The 21,783-nt window shown below is 47.2% G+C and overlaps 1 protein-coding gene across 2 annotated transcripts in view; it reads left to right on the top strand.

The window, feature by feature from the left end:
* TTC13 (tetratricopeptide repeat domain 13) overlaps window positions 1-21,783 on the top strand; it is a 1,212,286-nt gene that overhangs the window by 1,138,154 nt on the left and 52,349 nt on the right. For both annotated transcript variants that reach the window (XM_078649075.1, XM_078649076.1), the window contains exon 22: window positions 18,574-18,653. In XM_078649075.1, coding sequence (XP_078505201.1) covers window positions 18,574-18,653 — 80 coding nt within the window. The remainder of the gene's footprint in view (window positions 1-18,573; window positions 18,654-21,783) is intronic.

Below are 21,783 nucleotides of genomic sequence, written 5' to 3'. Positions count from 1 at the left end.
GTCACTGTCATTTACAATGCCAATAGCTCAGATTCTCACAAAGGCGAGACCTATTGCATTGCAAATGCTTGTTTAACTGATAATATAGTCAATTTGCTTATCAACCAGGCCCCAAGTCTCAAGCATGGATTTCACAGTATCGTTTACTTGTGATTTTGAAATCTGGGTCTGTGATTAGGCCCAAGATATCCTTCGGGGGAGCTAGAGAGAATTGTTACAGTGTTTGAGAGAATTGTGTCCCCTACGCCTCTGGACTGGCCTGTAGTCCTGCACAGCCCGGCTGCTAATGAAAGCCACCGAGTTCCATCTCAGATGAAGCACAGGTGGGCTTACAGGTCTTTAATGCCAGCGATGCACCCGTGATGGTATCTGTATTTACAAAAATGAAAACATGTTCTAGGGGGTGGAGGGCACCGGTTGACCGATAATACATAAAGTGTAAGGTGTGCTTGATCCGTGGCCTAGGGTAAGTAGCCAGAGCCCCTCTGGGTAAAACAGCATGTACTGTCCTGGCAGCAGCTTCGACTGTAAGTCTACCCAGAAAGAGCACCTAATGGCCAGGCTCCCATCCGCCCTGCCAAGGTGGCCTTCAAGGCGCCTCTCCGAGAATACTAGAAACCACGTCTTGGTAATGTAATCAAACACATCAATGAAGTCACCGGCTGTACTTCAACTAAATTAAAGTTGGTGTGCGCAGCAGCAATTGTCGTGGTAGCCACTCGATTAAACAAGCTAAGCAAGGCACAAAGCTGTGAGGGGCGCAGCTCGCCCTGCCTGCATAATCCATACCTTTGATATGGCCACAGCCGATCTCCCTCTGCGAGCGCCAGCCTCTCGGCAACAAAGGCAGAGTGCCTGGTGCCCCGGGGGAACTGATGAGTGCCTTGCCAGAGCTGGATTCACAATGTCTCCACTGGGACCAGCACAGCTCGCTGAGCCCACGGTACTCATCAGCTCATTACTCATAACTTTAAAGCAAGGGTGTAGCTTGTTTTTATTTTGTTTTTCTGATCGTTGCCTGAGACGCTTAAAAGAAGTTCCACCAAAGCAGATGAACACAGCACTTTGCTGATTTGAAAGTGATAAGAGAAACACACACGGAAGAACAGAAAATAGAACACCTACAACCAATAGAAACAAGGAAAAGTTAAGTGTATAGCACAAGGACTGATAAGAAGTGAAGGTCCCTTTTTTTAAAGTTTAGAATGCTTTATTGAAGTAATAAACAGAGTAAAACATCAGTACATGATCATGAAGCAGAACAAGGAAATAAAATGTATATATGACAACTGCCAATAAAGCCCTCAGAAGGAATAACTGAGAAAATGCATTTTAACGGAGGGCGTGCCTTAGCGGGCGATCATGGCGGACGTGGCTTGCTAAAGCTCCCGCCGGCCCGACGATTATCCTTTTATTTCTCCTGGCCCCCGGACCCGAAAAACACATCACGTCTGGGGCGAAGGTGGCAGACGACTTTGGGATACATCCGGTGCCGGGACCGGCGTGCCGGGACCCTTCCAGGCGGCGAGGCGAGCTGGAGCAGCGGGCGGCCTAGTGCCGATCAGACAAGCCGGGGCCTCAATTTTGGCGCACCCGGACCGGAGAGCTCGTCCTGGGGTCTGCGGCGCCATTTTCTGACCGTGATCCGGGGCTGCCTGCTGCGGGAGAGCCACCACGGGCTCCCCTGCCCTTCCTCGTAGTGCAAGTGAGGAGGGCTAGTGCCTGGTGAGCGCCTTGGAGAACCTGCGGCCTACCTGGCCTTGGCGGAGCCGGGGCCTCGAGTTTGGCGGCCCCTGCCCGGAGTCACCGACGCTGATCCTTGGACCGGAGGTGCAGGAGCAGAGGAGCCCCGAAAGCCCTGACCGGGGGCCTGAGTGGTGGACATTCACGAGGGGCGACCCTCTTGCAGGTGCGTGTTGCCCGGCTGTCTCTGCTGCCGCCATGACCAGAGGTGGAGGTGGCGCGGCCGCCGCTAAAACGGGACCTATCGACAAATTCACTGGCCCTGGAGGGGGTGCCGGAGGAGGCCAGAATGCTGGACCGGACAATGCAGCGCTGCTGACGGCCATTACGCAGTCCCGCGACACGCTAGACGCAAAGATTGGCGCAGTGGGTGCCGATGTGATGCTGTTGCGTCAGGACCTTCGCAATGCAGTCGCCCGCATCACCGAAACGGAGACCAGGGTCACGACGGTGGAGGGAGACGTTGGCGCTCTCAAGAAGAGGGTTGCTGAACTGGAACAGACTCAGCGTGGCCTAGCGCTTCGTGTGGAGGACGCTGAAGGACGGGCGCGACGGAACAACCTGCGCTTTATTGGCTTTCCGGAGGACTGTGAGAAGGGACATATGGACGCTTTCCTATCCCAGTGGCTGGAGAGCTGGCTGCCCCCGGACGCCCTGTCGCGCTGCTTCGTGGTGGAGCGTGCACACCGCGCCTTAACGCAGAAGCCGCTGACTGGGGAGCGGCCTCGCCCGATCATCGCCCGGATCCTCAACTTCCATGATAGGGACGTCATTCTCCGTGAGGCGCGGCTTAAAGACACTCTACTCTATGATAATCATAAGATCATGATATTCCCGGACTATACCAGACTGGTCCAGCAGCAGAGACATTCCTTCCTAGCGGCCAAGGCCAAGCTGCGCGGCCTGAAAATTCAATACTCGCTGCTGTACCCGGCCCGCCTCCGGGTGATCTTCAACTCTAAGACCCATTTCTTCGATACTCCGGAGGCCGTCTTCAGGTGGACCGACGAGGCGGTCAGACTACGACCACACGCCCAGCCGGGGTTGTGCTCCGGCTCCTCGCGCAGCTCATCTCAGGAGCGGGGTGATCAGCCGGGCAAAGGAAAACGACCTCGCAAGTCCCGCTCGCGACGACGGTCCCTGTCCCGGGACCCCCTTCTGGGGGACACGCAACATGCTACGGACGCATCTGACAAGGACGTCTGATCATCGTTGGCTGGCCACCAATTGAATGCCTTTCTTCTGTGATCTTCCACCGTGGCGGCTGAACTTTGCTCGGTGGGACTAACATTGGCTGGTGCAGTATTACCCTGTTCTTTGGCGGATATATGGGACCCTTGCGGCCTACTGTTTCTTTGTGCTGCACTGCCTTTAGCCTGGCTATGTGTTTGATGGGGGTTCGGGGCACGTTCTATGGGCTGCCTCCTCCTATTGGGACTGGGGGGTGGTTTTTGGGAGTGTGTCTAGTTGGTTGAGGGGGGGCTAGTTGGGATCCATTGGCATGCTTGACTTTCGGCACTATGTTTTGGGCCTGGAGTACCGTATGCCGCGACAGATGCTTCATTGTTTTTTGAGGTATAGGGGTGGGGGAGGGGGGAGCTGGGGTGTGGGGTTTGGGGTTGTGTTATGTGGGGTGCACGTGTTCTTTGTGATCTTTGCAATTGGGGTGTGGGAGGTCTGGGTCGGGTGCTGGGGAGCGCGGGAATTCCCTAATCATGACAATGGCTGATGTTCCAAGTCTAGCGTCTCCTGGCGCTTCCATGCGCATTCTGAGCTGGAATGTTCGGGGGCTCCTGGACAAGATTAAGCGGGGGGCTGTGCTTCACTGGGCAAAAAGGGACCTTGCAGATGTACTCCTCCTTCAGGAAACACACATGTTGGGCTCTAAGGCACTGAGTCTGCAGCGGTTTGGCTTCCACCAAGTGTTCCATGCTGGGTTTACTAGGGCTTGATCCTCAGGGCCGATTTGTGTTTATACAGGGGAAGATCGGTGTAGAGCCTGTGGTGTTTGGTAGTGTGTATGCCCCTCCCCCGCTGCAATGGGCCCTTGCGGAGCGATTGTTTGCCCTGTGGACTGAGCTCCCCCGTTCCCTGGCTGTGATTGGTGGCGATTGGAATGATGTGGTGGACATGGCATTGGACAGGGAGAGGGGACTGGGGGCTGCACCTGTGGCCTCCCCTACACGGTTGAGTGCCATGATTGATGGTCTAGGATGGGTAGATGTTTGGCGACACCTGCATGCAGCGCGGCGGGAGTACACTTATGTTTCGGCTGTGCATGGCTCCCTTTCGCGCCTTGATTGTGTGTTTGTGCCGGGGGCTTTCCTTGACAGGGTGAAAGGGGCGGCGATCCGGCCTCGCTGGCTATCTGACCACTCCCCCGTGGCGGTCCAAATTGATCTTTGTAAGGCGCGCCAACCGTTTCGATGGCGGATGTCTACGTGGCACCTGCAGCTTCCGGACTACTCCCAGCATTTGCGTGGCGCGATTGCCCATTATTGGCAGGACAATCTTACGGTGGGGGTGGACGCGGTGACGGTCTGGGAGGCTATGAAACCCGTCCTGCGGAGTATTGATATTGCCTGGTGCGCTTCTGCCCGTCGGACTCGACAGAGTGGCATTGTTGCCGCTGCGGCGCGAGTGGAGGTGCTGGAGGCGAGACACAGGGAAGCAGCCGATGATATTACACTTTGGCTACTCCTACAGGCGCAGCAGTCTTACTCCTCTGCCTTATTAGACGAGGCTCGCCAGGCGTGGTTGGCTACGCGTAGTAGGGTGTACCAGTGGGGCGATAAGTCTTGCACCATGCTCCACAGGCTGTGTCAGCAGTCCTTGCAGCCAGTCACTCTGCCGGGGTTGGTCGACGACGCTGGGGTAGCGATAACGGATCCTGCGATACTGGCGGTGAGCTTTGCGCACTATTATGGGCGTCAATATGCCTCTCGGGAGGACATGTCCCCGGACGGCATTGGGGGATACCTTGCGGCGGTCCCCCCGCATGCTATCTCGGATGAGGTGCGCGATGCCTTGGATCTCCCCCTGACGGCAGAGGAGTTGGGCGACGCACTGGGTCAGCTCAATGCGGGCAAGGCGCCTGGGCCGAGTGGGTTCCCTAGTGAATTCTATAGGAAGTTTCATCTGCAGCTCGGACCCCACTACAGGCGGGCGCTGGAATTGGCGAGGGAACGTGGCAGCTTCCCCCCGGACTGGCGTCACGCCGAAATTGTAGTATTCCAGAAGCCTGGCAGACCCCCCGATCGCCACGAGTCCTATCGTCCTATATCCCTCATTAACTTCGAGGCTAAGCTCCTGGCCAAGGCGCTCGCGAACCGCCTGCTTCCTCACATCTCGGCCCTTGTCCACCCAGATCAGGCGGGCTTCATGCCGCATAGGGCAACGAGACACAACATTCGGCGGGCGCAGGCCGCGATTGACGCGATCGGGTCTTCGGGGGATCAGGCGGCGCTTCTGCTGGCGGATATTGATAGTGCCTTTGATTCGGTCAGCTGGACCTATCTTTTTGCTCTTCTGCCGCTGCTGAACTTGGGCCCGGTCTTTGTCTCCTATGTTAGGTTGCTTTATACGGATGTCACGGCTTCGGTGCGGGTCTCTGGGGCGGTCTCCGCTCGGTTTCCTGTGACCAGGGGTACACGTCAGGGGTGCCCCCTCTCCCCGTACCTATTTGCACTGGCTATGGAGCCGTTGGCCGCCCGGGTGCGCCGAGATGCACTTTATCGAGGCTTTGTCTCGCGAGGCTCTCGCCGAACAACTGCTTCTCAGGTACCCTCATATACAGACCCCCCGGCCCTCCAAAACAATTCCACATCCAACTAGCACGGATTGTGGCAGACCGCGTCAGCAGTACCGCCAACTTTACTTTGTTGGGCGACCTTAACTTTCATTTCGAGTCCAATGCAAACCACACAGCCGCTCTCCTCACGGACGACCTGGTCGCGTTACAATTACACCAACTGGTCAGCTCCCCTACCCACGATCAAGGGCATTTGCTTGACCCGGTCTTCAGTAACTGTACTAATTTGACAACTAGCCTACCTCTCCCGCTCCCCTGGACCGACCATCTAATGGTCCCGCTTCTATGGCACACCCCTAAACCCCTAGTCACCAAACCCACTATAAGAACGACCAGACCGTGGTCCCGCCTCCCTATGGAAACATGGACCAAAAAACTGTCCAGCAACCTACCTCCGCTTCACGATGACCCATGCATCGCTAACCTCTCCTATGAGGACTGGATTACCAAGTCACTCGACTTCTCTCTACCTAAACGAAAATCCACCACCAAACGCTGTCACAAATCAGCTCCATGGTACTCCGAACCCCTTAGAATTACGAAACGCCAGTGTAGACAAGCGGAAAGAAAATGGCGATTGGACTCTCTGCCAGACAACAAAAGTCAATACCATAAACTACTCAGAACGTACAAAGAACAAATCAAGGCCAGCAAAACAGCCTACTTCGCCAATGAAATAATCTTGGCGAAATCTAAACCAAGGGAAATTTTCCGTATTGTGAAAAGCCTCACCAAATTACCACCCAGTTTAGATGAGACCAAGACTGCAGATCACTGCAACACCATGGCAGACTTCTTCCTGCAAAAAATCACCACCATCTTTGAATCAGTCCCTGTCCTATCCAATACCCCCTCTACTTCAAGCAATTCCGACTTGAACTCCCCCCCCACTCTTGACCACTTTGCCCTTCTGAATATCTCGACTCTTGAGTCCTTGGCAAAAAAAGTCAAATCCGGGTCTCCGGGGGACCCAGCCCCGCCAGACATCATTATGTCAGCCTCGGCTATCACCCTACCTGTCATAATGGACCTCCTCAACGCTTCCATCTCTACCGGCATAGTCCCGCTACAATGGAAACAAGCCATGGTCCGTGCACTATTAAAAAAGCCCAAACTGGACCCTTCGAACCTCAGTAACTACCGGCCAATCTCTCTCCTTCCCTGGATTAGCAAAATCCTAGAGAGACATATTAATAGCCAGCTGATCAAATTCCTTGAAAACCACCAGCTCCTTGACCCCACCCAAACGGGCTTCAGACCACGACATGGCACCGAAACCGCGCTCCTCATGGTCACCGAGGAATCCAGAACCATCCTGGATCAGGGAGGATCAGTGGCAGTGATCCTCCTTGACCTAAGCGCGGCCTTCGACACGGTCAGCCATGACATACTGCTGGACCGCATGGCAAACATTGGTATAAAAGACAAAGCTTTGTCCTGGTTTGAATCCTTTTTACAGGACAGATCCTTTCGGGTATTCGACGGAACTTCCTCCTCTACCAGCAGACCTCTAAAATGCGGAGTCCCGCAGGGCTCTTCACTGAGCCCGGCGCTCTTCAACATATATATGAGGCCACTGGCTGAAGTTGTTCGTCAGTATGGAATTAAGATCATTTCATACGCTGATGACACACAGCTAGTGGTCTCTCTGGCACAGGAGGCCAGCCAGACCTCGGAAGGAGGGCTCAAGAAATGCCTCGGGGAAGTTAAGGACTGGATGTCCTCCTCCTCATTAAAAATGAACGGGGACAAGACAGAGCTTATGCTCCTTGGCCCTGCAAAACCCAACTCCCTTGGCACTTTATGGCCACCCTGTCTAGGTACCCCCCTGCCCCAAAAGACAGTATTAAGAGCCTTGGGGTGTGGCTCGATGGATCTCTGTCCTTTGGCACTCAATCCACCAAACTAGCAGCCACATGCTTTGGCCTGCTCAGAGTACTAAGGAAGGTACTCCATCTTCTACCGATGGAGGCAAAACAAGTAGCCATCCAAGGCCTTATCCAGTCACGACTGGACTATAACAACGCCTTGTACCTCGCTGCCCCAGAGTACACAATACGGAGGCTACAAACAGTACAGAACTGCGCCGCGCGTACCTTGCTTCAGATCCCCCGACGTCAATCAGTCAAAAATGGACTGAAAAAACTGCATTGGCTACCCATTCCCCAAAGAATCCAATTCAAAGCCTTATGCATTGCGCACCAGGCGTTCTGGAAAACGGGTCCCCTCATCACCCGTAACCTCGTGTCACATTATCAACCCACCAGGAATCTGCGTTCCAACCAGACCTTCACGGCCACGATCCCCAAAATAAAAAAATCCAGAACTGGCGGCAGGACTTTCACCTACAATGCCTCCAAGCTATGGAACACCCTACCCCTCCACCTAAGGAAGAACCCCAATCTTACCTCATTTAGGAAACAGTTAAAAACCTTCCTTTTCACTGCCGTCTGATAACGCCTTGGCTACCCCCTCTTGTTCTGTTGGTTTTAGCGCTTGGACGCCCCCGGGCAGCAATCGCGCTCTATAAATCGACATACAAATACAAATACAAAAATACAAATTGTGTGGGGGTCGGACCACTCGGACCGCATACCTTTGTATGCGGATGACGTACTTTTCTTCATGACAGATTTGCAGCGTACGGGCCCCCGTATCCTTGAGTTGATGCAGGAGTTTGGTCAGGCGTCCGGGCTCTTTCTTAATCCGCGTAAGTCGACCCTATGGGTGTTGGGAGGTGACTCGGCCTGCTGTCTGTGGGCTGCGTCCCTTCGGGTGGCTGCCGATGGCGTGAAGTATTTGGGCGTTTTTCTCTCGGCTTCGGCCTCGGTAGCGTGGGATCGGAATGTCCAGCCGGTGTGGGATCGGGTCCAGATGGACGTCAAGACGTGGACGCGTATGCCCCTTAACATTTATGGCCGGTCGGCCATCTTCAAGATGGTGGCCCTACCTCGGCTTCTCTACCAACTGCAGAACCATCCATTTCAGATCGACTCACGGTGGTTCCGCGGTGTTAACTCGGTGCTGGGTCGGTTTCTGTGGACTGGGGGTGCTTCTAGAGTCGCGCTGCGCACGTGCTTTCTCTCTACTTACTGCGGCGGCTTGGCGTCCGCGGATCTACTGTCTTACTATCAAGCCTCCCACCTCCTGGTGCTTAACGAGTGGTGGTACGGGGACCGTAGTGATCCGGCCTATGCCCTGGAGCACTCTCTGATGGACGGTGCCTCCCTACACACCTTATTGTATTCGGCCAGACGGAGGAGATTGTTGCCGAGAGTCACTCAGGTGGTCTTCGCGATCTGGCGACAAGCCTTGCATCGTGTGGGTTGGTGGGGTAGGCTAACGGCCGAGACCCCGTTGTGGCGTAATGGCTTGCTTCCGGCGTTGGCTTCCTTATCGGGGTTTGGCGGCTGGGATGCGATCGGGATCTCGTCTCTCGGTCATGTTTTTACTGGCACTTCGCTTAAGTCCTTTCAGGACCTCAGTTCTGAATTTAACATGCCCAAATCCCAGTTCTTCCGGTACCTCCAGTTCCGCCACGCCCTTGCCCCTAGCCTAGTGGGCCTAGAGCAACTCCCTGAATTTAGTCCCATTGAGGCGAAACTCTTTATGGGGGACCTGGGTGACAAGAAGGTCTCTCAGATATACCGCTCCCTGGTCACGCACTGTTCCCCTTCCCTGTCGACGTTGAAGGCCTCCTGGGAGAATGATGTCGGCCCCCTGGATGAGGATGACTGGCTTGAGGCTCTTGAATCTCCCCGTGGTACTGCCATAGCCATTCGTCTTCGCTTTATCCAATTCAAATACCTTCACAGGGCGTATTATACTAGGGACCGTCTGTGGCGAGCGGGCCTGATAGCCGCCCCGGAGTGTCTGAGGTGCGGTACTGAAAGGGGGACGCTTTTCCATACCGTGTGGTCCTGTGAGAGACTGACTAGATTCTGGGCTGGGGTTTGGGACTGCCTGTCGGAGGTGTTGGGATGGGACCTGCCCCGGACCCCTAGGCTGGGCCTTCTCCATGTCCTGGAAGGCGTTGGGGGTAACATCTACAAACGACACTTGCTGCTGTTGGGTCTGGTGGTGGCCAAGCGGGACTTGGCGCAGGCCTGGAAGAGCGACCGGGCCCCCCCGCTTGGTGTGTGGAAGGCGGGATTGGACTTTCTTATGGGCCTGGAGCTGCCGGTCTTTGAAGCCCGGGGGTGTCCACGCAAACACTACAAAATATGGAAGCGGTGGGCGGACTACAGGGGCCTGACACTTGACCCCCCGATAGACATTGACGATGTCCCGTCTCCTGATGTGGATCCTGTACCCTAGACTGTTGGCCTACACTGCCATTGCTATTCATCTCATGTTGTTAAGCTGATCACGTGCACCGGGTTAGGGTGGGATAAGGGGTGGGTAGTTGGGGCTGGGGTGGGGGGCGGTTTTTCTGCTTGGGGCTGGGTGGGATGGGGGGGGATTGTTGGGGTATGTCATTTTGAAACTCTGGGTTCACTGCCATGCTTTTACACGTGAATCATTGACAGTCTTCTCCTGACTGTGGAGGGCTGTACCGAATTCTGCTTGAACTCTTAATAAAAACGGTTTTGGAAAAAAAAAAATGCATTTTAACATTTTAAAATTTTTAAAGAGAGGAGGAGAGAAGAACTAAAAGGAGAAAGGAGAGAGGAGAAAGGGGAAATGCATCAGAAGTTAAAACAAAAATGCATACAATTTAAATATAAATTTGAACATTATGAAATGTAAAAAGATAAAATTGTTACCATAAATAGAAATGAGATCAAGTAATCAACCTAGAAAGAAAAGAGGTTAATGGTAACCACAAGTCTTTTTTGATCAGTAAGGGTAATGTAGTGGCATGAGCACGATCAAGCCGGTGATGATGAAGAAGTAAGTTCCACCAAGATTGATACGAAATCTTGCAGTTGTCCTTCCAATTGGTGGTGTTGAACTGAAAGGAAATAGCTAAACACAAGTCTATAAATATCCCTAAATTACTATGAGCATCCCAAACAGACGAAGAACTACCCAAAAATACATGCACAATATCAAACGGAACATTGGTAGATAATATTTCATTCAATTTAAACCAAATACGAGACCAAAAAGACTAACTAAGGGGCAAAGAAAAAACATATGAAGGAGGTTGCTATACTCATGGGTGCAAGACCAGCATTTTTTTGAGACCAACAACTTGAATCCGTACAATTCAGTAGGGGTAAAAAAAAGTCTATTATAAAAATAATATAAAGTCTGCATTGTGCTAGCTGAGCGTGAAGCAGTATGAGTTTTTGACCAAATGGAATCCCAAATTTGAAATGAAAAATCTTGCACTAATTCTTTCTCCCATAAGAGTTCTAAATAGTATTTGGTTCTAGCAACCACAGTACGGGATAATAACTTGTAAATGACAGCTGCTTTACACTGAGTAGAAAAATCAAGCAGAGAAGGGAGGGGCTGGTCAGGTATGACAGAGAAACAGCTCTGGGAAAGGAGACAATTAAGAGACTCCCTAAGTAAGGGGTAATGAGGGGTCTGTGCAGAAGAAACCATAAAGCTCTCGAATATCTGAGACGTCCATAGGGGATCCGTCAGTCAACAAGTGATCGAGATTAATGATACCTTTATCAAATCACTCCTTCCAGAATAGAGCTCTGTTGTTAATCTTTAAATGTTGTTATACCAAATAGGAGTGCAAGACAGTTGGTCCATAGGAGAAAGATGGATTCTGAGCAAGGATGTTGCAGGTGCTTTTGATTGGGTAAAGATAGGTGAGGAAAAACCCCTCTGAAGTCAGGATAGACGGGTAGCTGTAATTATAGAAAAAGGTGAGTATTAAGTTTGTTCTTACGAGCTCCAAGCAGTTATAGGTACCTGTGCGGATTCCGATAGAAGAGTTCAAATTTGTTTCAAAGTGACAGCAGAGTGGTAGCGTCTAAGATTAGGGAAATTGACTCCACCTAACTCCTTGGGTTGTTGGAGACGAGAAAGTGAAATCCTGGCCGTGCGATTGTTCCACAGAAACTTAGTCAAGGTACGATTAATGTTGCTGAAAACAATGAGCGGAAGGGAGACCGGAAGCATAGGAAGATCGAAATTACCAATAGGGAGAAGCATCATTTTAATTGTAGCCAATCTACCCCACCAGGATAAGAAAAGTGGAGACCAACTCTCAATGAGAGCAGAGAGCTTTTTCAGTATGCCGGCAATGTTAATTTTAATAGTTTCTCTAATAGTATTGGCCTATAGAATGCCTAAGCATTTGATATTATTGGAGTTCCACTCAAACCCAGAGCCGTGAAACATATGGGAAAAGCAGTGTTTGTTTAAAGGCAGGACTTCAGATTTATCGATGTTCAAATGATAACCTGAGACTGTGGATTAATGTTATAATAGGGAAAAAAGGGCCGGCAAAGAAGTAGACGGATTAGAGATATATAATAAAATATCGTCAGCGTCGGCAGTGAATTTGATATCAATGTTTTTTAATTGAAAACCAGTATAATGTGGTGAACGTCTAAGTTTCTCTAAAAAGGGTTCTAAAGCGAGAATAAACGAGCGGGAAAAGAGGACAACTCTGCCTAGTTCCCGTAAGAAGATGAAAATATTTAGATTGACAACCATTTACCCAAATGGAAGTGGAAGGGTCAGAGTATAACAATTGGATGTATTTGATAAAAGGTGGGCTGAAACCGTGCCATTTTATTGCTCCAAAAATAAATTCCCAGTTTACCCTGTCAAATGCTTTCTCAGCATCTAATGTAATGGCCGCAATTGACGAGTTAATTTTAGAAGCAAGGTGGATAATATTAAGGAAGGTTCTCTAATTATCTGCGATAGATCGACCTTTGACAAACCCTGATTGGTAAATATTAATGAGATCTGGGATTACTTTATTGATACGAAGGGCAAGTAATTTAGCAAAGATTTTACAGTCCATATTAATAAGGGAGATGGGCCTATAGTTTTTACAGAGAGAAGGGTCTTTATCTTTTTTAGGGATCAAACATACCATAGCCTGGGTGAAGGAACCTCATGATTCGCCAGTCATAAGAAAATGATTGATCAGCGAGAATAATTGAGGAACTAGAAGTTGTTTAAAATGGAGAAAAAATCGAACGGTGAAACCGTCTGGGCTGGGTGTTTTATCTTTAGGTAAGATGTTGATCTCATTGTTTATTTCCTGCTCCAAGATGGGAACATCTAAGGATGTAAGATCAATGTGATCGTCTGGAGATTTGGGAATGGTTTGAAAAAAGAAATCTAGTTGGTCGGGAGAAAGGGTGGACTCTGGGGTATAAAGGGAGGTATAGTACTCAGTAAAGCAGTCAAGAATTTTGGCATCAGTAATATGTCGAACGCCAGAGTTGTCTGTGATGGCCACAATTTTAGATTTTTCATTTTGAGGTAGTTGGCTAAAGACCCAACTGCCCTATTCCTACCACCGTAGATCTTAGCATTACATTTGAGGAGATTATTACACGCAGAATGCCAAGATTGTTTATTAAATTGTCGTTTTTCTTTAATAAGATTTGACAACTTATCAGGACAATTGGTGGTGAAGTATGTATGTTCTAAGGCCTTAATTTGCTTCAGAATGAGTGTTGAGTCCCTAATTGCTTTCTTTTTTTTCCGGGATACATAGTCCAATATACAACCCCTAGCTGTAGCTTTGAAGGCATCCCAAATAAAATGGTATTGAGAGTCGGGGGATAGATTATTGTGAAAGTATTCCTGAATTAAAAAAGTGAATTGTTCGACTAATTGAGAGTCCAGGAGAAGGGAATTATTGAAACGCCATCGATGAGAAGTAGGGGCAGGCGAAAGATAATCCATATCTAAAATGACGGGGGCATGATCTGAAATAAGAATGAAACCAATCTCTGCATTATTCATGAATTGAATAGCATGTTGAGTGAGAAAATGTAGTCTACACGGGAGTGAGATCTGTGAGCAGGGGAAAAAAAGAATATTCTAAAACATCAGGGTGAGAGGTTCTCCATGAATCTACCAGGCCTCTAAAGGTGACAACCTTATGAAAAATCTTCTGCATTTTGTTAGGGATGTATTTAGTTTGAGATTTCCGATCGATGAAGGGGTCCATAAATTGGTTACAGTCACCGCCCACAATCAAATTATCAACAGCATGGGATGAGAGAAGACTAGAAAAATCATTCCAAAAGGTACATCAGTGCCATTAGGGCCATAAAGATTTCAAAAGAGAGTGGAATGTCATTAACTTTAGTTTTCAAAAACAGCCATCTACCATTAGTATCTTGGAAATCATTTTGTAATTGAATATTCAAAGATTTGTGAAACAAAATAACAACACCATTCTTATTATTCACTGCCGGAGAACAGAAAACCTCTCCAACCCATTGTTTGTGCAGGGAAGACAGATCTTGAAATTTGAGGTGTGTTTCTTGTAATAATGCTACATGACATTTTAGTTTAGTAAGGTGAGACAAAACACGCTGTTTTTTGACAGGATTACGAATACCTTTAACATTCCATGAAATTATAAGAGGGCCATTCATTGATACAATTTAAGCAAGGATAAACAAGACAGTAAGAGGAACTTAAGAAGTGAGTGGAAAAAGAGGAGTGACAGACCAGTCAAAAGCATATGCCAATATCGGAAAAAGGCATATAAAAGGGAAATATGGAGACACGAATAAGAAGCAGGAGACAGGAACCAACAAGGAGAAAGGAAAATAGAGATACCAGCTTGATATATCCATGAGGATGAAAAAAGGAGAAAAGAATTATGAAGTACCATAGGTATAAAATGAAAATAAAAACATGCAATGAAAACATAAGAAAAGAGGCAAGGGGGGTAAAAGAGAAGGACAAGGGGACAGGATAGGAGAAGAAGAGGGGAGCATTGTCGCCCAGAAAAAGATAACAAAAAAAAATGACGAAAAAAAGCTAGGAGGCTTTAGTGAAAGTGAACTGTAACCAAAAGAGCATTAATGAGAGAGGGGGGGGGGGGCATGGAAAGAGACGGCCACTCCAAGAGGAAGGGAACACCGAGAAAGGAAAAGTTTACCATAGAAGAAAAAGGAAGAGATAAGATATTACAGATAAACAAAGTACACATATGAACAAAATGGAAGGGATTTTACCAGACAGTGGAAGGACAATGAACGGGATGAATCATACAAGACAGAACAGAAGGAGAACGTGGGTATGAACAACAACGTTGGGAGCTTCACAGGGAAGACCTAAGAAACAGGAAAAGAACAAACATGAAAACAATTAAGGCTAGCCCAATTCCATACCTTCTCCTTTATGAGTGTGAATAAATTTCCGAAGAGCAGCCGGGTCTTCAAAAGTAAAAGTTCTGTGTTTGTTAGTCACTTTTAAAAAGCTCGGATGTATAAGGCCATAGCGGGCATTCATGGATCTCAGTGATGGTCTAAAGTCGAGAAATTCCTTACGTCGATTGGCTGTACGCTTAGAGACATCTTGACTAAAGAAGACGTTGTGTCCAGACCAGAGCGTCTACTTGTGTTGCTTGGCAGCATTAAGGATGACCATAAGATCAGAATAAAGAAGGAAATACGCAATAATGCCTCTAGGTTTAGTTGGGGAGGATGCACTCTGAGGACCCAATCTATGCGGTCTTTGGATATTAAAATCCATAGATTTTGGGAGACCAACAATCTGCAGGACTTGTCTTCAGAAATGAGATTATGTCCGAACCCTCAGAACCTTCCGGAATTCCATAAATGCGCAAATTATTGCGCCTATTTCTATTTTCTAAATCCTCCATAGATTTTTTGAGTTGAGTAACTTCTTTAGTGTGGAAATCGACTCTGGCAACAATGTCCTGTACATCGCTTATTTTTTGCTCCACATTCGAAAGCCTAGAGTCAAGACCAGACCATTTATCTACAATTCTCTGAAGAGTAGCAGTAGTGTCCATCATGAAAGGTCTAATGATGCGCAGTTCATCCATGACCTCTAACATCAGAGGAAGAGGTGATTTCGATGGAGGAGACAATTCTTTTTTGGCACGCTCGTTGGTGCTGACAACACAATCCTTACGACCACCAGAGGAAGTCCCAGCGGCTCCATTAGGCTTGCTTGAGTGAGGAAAATCCCTGTTGGGATGTAGTAGACGACTCAACAAAAGGTGAGGTTTGTTAGGTTACAAAACGCCAAGGCCAAAAGTAGTACAGTCTATTAAAAAAGGAGGTCAGCAAAACGTCAGCAGAGCTTCACATATGAGAGGGATGGTCCATCCAACAGGCATGTGGCACTAAATAAACCGTTTTGAAGAGCATATGTTAAATAGTCATTTGCTTGCAGACATTGTGTATAAGACCAAAATTGAGTGGCAGCTGCACAAAATAGAGCCCCAGTGGAGAAGCATGTGAAGGAATAGGCCTCCAAAAAGATCGACAGCAGATCTATAAACTTACCTCAATAAATCAAGTGGCCATCAACAAAGGGGTAAAGTTACAAAAAAAGGGGCCGCAATTGCCCAACAGTGCACCCAATACAAGGGCGGGCCACCTACAGAAAGACAGCAGCCACAGTCAGCAAGCCGTTAAAAGCGAAGGGAAAAGTAGTCAGACCAGCACTTGTGTAGCATTTGCTGATCCATGTTGGTGTCCATAATTACTCCTAGTCATAACTGACTAAAGGACCCAAAAGTCTTTGCAGTATACCATTGCTGTGGAGGAAAAATATACGACAGCAAAATCGCAAAATAGCCGCTCACCAGAACAGGGTTACTGAGGTAAAGCCAGCAAAGGGAAAAAAGCAGTGGAAAGTACCCTCAACAGGTCGAAAACTTCCCTCAAAGTGCCCCACTGCTTCCAATACAAAGAGCCATGCTTTACAAGCGTGACCGCACAAGTATACGGTACCCTTCAACGCCGACCGGAGCTCGGTGTCGGAGCACGTCTCAGGGAGCGGCCATCTTGTCTTGCCGCCACCGCGCACCCAGCGCGTCTCAGGGAGCGGCCATCTTGTCACGCCGCGCGCCCTGACAGTCCCTTTTAAGATGTATTTAATGCAATTGATTTCACAAGCACAGAGCAAGCGCTGTTCAGGCGAAACCTAGTAAATTAATTGTTTTAGTTGTTTAGTTTCATGAGAAATAATTTTCTTTGCAAGTTTCACTGTAACTGAATAATGAGTATCTTGCACCTGTGCTTGGTACGGCCTGACCATGATATACCATCCTGTACAAGATATCTCCTCACAGCCGTGCAACTGTAAGCTTCCATTATCTGATGCCTGGGAAGAAGAGCAGCGATTCTTTATCAGGAAAATGCCTGATTTTGAGTGCCCTCACTTCTTGGGAACCGTTGCAAGTATAACAATTTGTTTAATCTTAGGTTTAATTGTGCATTGCTGAGCTAGTTAGATCCAGGTATACTTTCCCACTTGCTTAAAAGCAGGTGCCCTCTTTCCCTGCTCTTGAGACTTTGCTTGCTTTGCCCTTGCTTATATAGACTCTTGAGCAGATCCTTTCTCATTTACCCAAATGAATGTTCACTTGTCTCTGACTCTATGGGCTCTACTTGCTGACAGCTGCTGTGAACTTCTCCCAACCCTCATTTGCATGCTTAGTTTAGCATTACGGAATTTCCCTTTAGGGGTAACTGAATCCTAATCAATTTGCATTTGACAATCTTTAAAAAGTTTCCTATTTTGGGTTATTTTGTATCTTTCCAAATTAAGCTTCATAAGGTAATTATTGGTTTATAAATAACTTTAATGATTTAAATTTGTAACCTTGCAAATCTTCTCATAAACCTTCATGGTTTGCCAATCTGCTTCTCTCTGTCGTCCTTGTGGGACCAAATGGACTTCATTGATATTTATGCATAACTGATTTGTTTGTTATGACTCATTTCGATACAACAGTCCGTCCACTTGAGTTCAGCTTGCACTTGAATTTGCACAGTGCACTACCCATCCGGCGCTGCTTCACCTAGCTGTAGTCTCATTGAATAGTAAAAGATAAGTACGAGATTCCCTAGAAAAGTTCCTTGTGTTTTTTTCCTGAAATTGTATCCTGATCTCTGATAGAAGGTAACCTCACTGGTATGCTCATCTGTTCTTCAAATTGTTTACGGAAGTAAAAACAGTAGCTCCTCTACCAGTGTTCTGAAGGCCTCGCGTCTACGGTATTGTTTGAATAGGATAACTTGAGTATCTCCAGGATTTGCAAACAGACGGGTAGATGACCGGTTTTAAACCAACTGAATTCACACAATCATAATGTACCCTTAGGATGGTTATTTTTCTGTTTAGTTGACCACTGCATGTAATTTTTTTGGTTTTGTAAATAACAGTTTCCTCTACAAGGTCCCTGGATCTCAGGATCCAATTGTTCGTCTCTACTAAGGGATCTGCAGTTTGTAGATAGAATTCTTTAATTATTCATAAACGTTTTCTATAATAAGAGGTGCCACACACCCGGTGAATGGTGCTAAATGTTAAAAAATACTCCACATTGTTTACACAAACTAGAATTCAAGCATTTTTAAACTAAAAAAACAAACATGTTTTCTATAGTTTTTAATTAAATCTACACTGCCTGCTAAAGCAAGATTTCAATGGAAAACACTCTTAAGTTTCTAAGAGAAATGTGCATTAATCCACATTTTACATATTTGCATGCAGAATAAAAGAAGTATCTCACATACTAGATTGATTTCTGTTGTCTTTACTATGTATTTTACTGCTTATTTGTTTGTCATTAAATGTTCCATTCAGTGTTTGCTTTCCACACACTGTTTTGGTTTTTAAATTATGAACTCCAGAACTCAAACGTGCGCACATGGTTAGCAAGCGCAGCTTAGTCTCCAGTAAAAATGTGTCACGCGCAGGTAGGTTTGAAGTCTTTCTGCTTCTCTGTACGTTTACTTTCAGTGATGAGCATCGTAAGACGTTTTTTGATTTTCTTAAGGAGTAACCTTTGCAAAGGTTGCTTGTCATCATATAGTAAAATATATGCATTCTAATCCATTTTTAACTAATGATCTATTTTGCAGTTGGTTGATTTTGAAGCTATGACCGCACCAGGCGCAGAGGCCTTTAGCAAAATTGCACGAAGCTGGATGAATCTGAAAAGGTAAATTTGTCTTGGCGTTTTTACGATCAGAATGGCAATGAAAGCAAGGCCAAAAATTTGGCTTTCTTTTCTGTACCTTCTATTTCTAAAGGAAACACATTTCTTTCCAAATATCAAACACTTTGCATGTTTCTCCATTGCCTAAAAAGTGCTCTATCCATTATTTTGTAGGCTGATGGGGCTGTGATCAGAGTGAGGACAGTTGTATTTGATAAACATTGGTAATATAAGGGCCTATAACATTATGTATGTTTTGACAGGATGACCTCCAACAGGATGAATGCCTAGCTATAGTTTTTCCATGTAGTGCAAACTTTGCTAGTTAGGGTTTCGGCCGCCCCTATGAAAAAGACCTACCATCGATTGCTGAAATTCATTTGGGAAAATCAGTGTTGCATTTAAAGTCTTTAACGAGTCTCCTTTACAAGGATTGCATAAAGATTATTGGATATCAACAGACAGTGTGAACAAGTGCAAAGCTTGCAGCTTTGAAGGACAGGCAAGCTCCTGGGTGTCCCTCAACATAGAATGCTGCACTGGGCTTAATACATTCATCCCTGTTTCACCACATGACCCCCATTCCTCCATAGTTGTAGTCTCCCACACACTAATCTTAGGCACATGTCCACGTCTGGCCCAATTGTTCTCAGAATTGTCATGCACACTGTGACTATAAATTGAAATGCCAGATTAAATTCTCTACCTCTTATCTCTACCCTCATGATTGACTTGACTCCCCATATTGTAGTACATGGGTTCTCTGGCACCAGAACTCCCATTACGTCTGTGATGACTGCTAAGACTTCTTCCCAGTATTTGGCCAGACCAGGCTTGGACACAACTACTGTGTATGTGCAGGTGTGCCACTCTATCCTAGCCTCTCCAACATTTGTCAGATGTTCCTAAATTCATCGTGATCAACAAGTCTGGAGAAAATTAACATCCTGTCAATGTTTTAATTAACAATTCCCTGTCTAGGACTGATTTATTATCCGCAAATATATTCTCTGAAAGTGACTCCTAAACTTTCCTAGATATGGACGTTCCACAGCTTTCTCCCATCTATGTACTTAAACTTTGTTTCTCTTAGAGCTATGGATATTAGTTTATATGGTCCTGAAAGGATGCCTTAGGTCCCTGTGATTGCAGTTATTAGTGGCTCGAAGTCAGCCTTCTGTAGGATTGCTACTGTTTCGTCCTTTGCTCAGAAACACTGTTTCTGATTAATACTTCGAACAGTAGATTTCTCACCTTGTTCAGCTCTGTATAGCATCCGTCTTGCCCTGGAAGGGACATCAGGACCACAATTTGACCAGCACCTCTGGGCAGTGATCTGAGTTCCTTGCTTTCTGCACCTTCCTATGCAGATCTAGGGATCGATCAGTCATCTGACTGACTTAATTTTTTCCAAAATTTCAAAACGTTTCCAGGGTACAAGGGATATGTCTCCTCCCTAAAATGGCAGGTTTTAAACCCTGCATATATTGCCAGAAACAGTTGTCAGTGACAGACTCTCATGAGGTCTGTCCATAGTGTTTGGGATCCTCACATAACTCAATGTCAAGTGGTGACTGTGCTTGAATGAATCCGAAGGCCTTCTGAGACTGCAAGGCCAAGCTCTACGTCGCTGAGCACCATAGGAAAGTCCGGTCCGTGTCAATGTTGAGATCATAGATTAATTCTTGTGCCCATGAGGTTTTCGTCACACTCTAAGTCCTATGGTAAGTTGTTGAATAAGAAGCATAGGAAGTCCAACCTGGCTTCCCTTTCTTCCTGCCATACTCACCAGGTGAAGTTACATGGACCTTGGGGTACCTTGAGGTCACGGTCTTGGTCTCCTACCTCAAATGTATTCTGGCCGTAGTCTCAATCCAGCCAGACTTCGCAGGTTTATTGGTGACACTGCAGCAGATCTCCTTCAAGGAAGCTATGCTGCAAATATTTTAGCACCCCACTGGATCCTTTTGGAGACACTAGTCTTGCCCTCAGGTCAAGTTGCCAACTGGGTGTTATTCACAGGTGTTGTACGGCATGGTGGCTGACTTCCTGCCAGTTGTCCTAGATGACCTTTGAGCCAACGTTCTACAGATCATTTGGGATGGCCAGGGTGCAACGAAATACAAAATTAGATCGGACACCACCAACTGTCTTGGTATGGCTGTTTGAACCAGCGTGGTTCTTTCAAACAAACCTGCACATGCACCTCTGCATTCTCCAGAGATGTCCAACAATCACTCATGGACATGACCTTTGAGATCACATGTTCTCTTTGAAGACAAGGTCACTTGACATTGGAGCACTTAAATGAAAGCAATTGTGTATAAGAGGGCAACCCAATTTCCCCTTGTAGGCTTGGGTATCGGGCCATCATTAAGGTAAACTGCCAACAAGAGAATCAGTCAAAAGAAACAAAATAAACATTGAAATCAGTTAAGGATGTCCTTGGGTGACGTAGATTAATTACGGATATTAATCTCAATGAAATGAAGCATTGGTTGAATTGGTTGAAACTTGTTCTATGAGCACTAAAATAAAATAATTAAAAACAAATAATTAATCTCAATGAAAACAAGGCAATACCAATCTCCCTCGACCTACCACCACCCGCACAGCAGTTTACCCAAAAGCATTGTCTTTTTTGAGGATTTAGAAAGGGCATACAGCAGAGGCCACATCAGACCTTGCTTCAGCAATGGCAGGCTGCCCAAGCCTTTCAAGGCAGAGGTTGGGATGTGGCTGACAACATCCAGGCCCCCTGGGGCAAAAAACTACAGAATCCCCCTTTTCTCCTGCCACTGCAAAACCCCTTTAGTTTGCCTCAGCGGGGCACTGTCAACTGGTAGAAAGACCAATTAGTTATTACCTCCACTGGTACCAAGGTATCGCAATGGACAGATGGGTGCTAAACATTGGCTAGCTTGGCTACACCCTACCCTTCTTTTCTACTACACCAAACATGCCAGCTGCACCACAACTACTTCTGGAGAACCACTTGTCCATTCTCTGACAAGAGGTGAAGAGAAGTGAGTAAAACAGAGGACGCCGGTAGCAGAATTTGGGACTAGTTGCTACTCCCATTACTTTCTGGTGCCGAAGAAGGGTGGAAGACTTCGCCCTATTTTAGATCTCT

The sequence above is a fragment of the Lissotriton helveticus genome, chromosome 6 (genome assembly GCF_964261635.1).
Source record: "Lissotriton helveticus chromosome 6, aLisHel1.1, whole genome shotgun sequence".
Taxonomy (NCBI): domain Eukaryota; kingdom Metazoa; phylum Chordata; class Amphibia; order Caudata; family Salamandridae; genus Lissotriton; species Lissotriton helveticus.
Note: the sequence above shows the minus strand (reverse complement) of the source record. Positions and strands in the feature narration are given on the sequence as shown.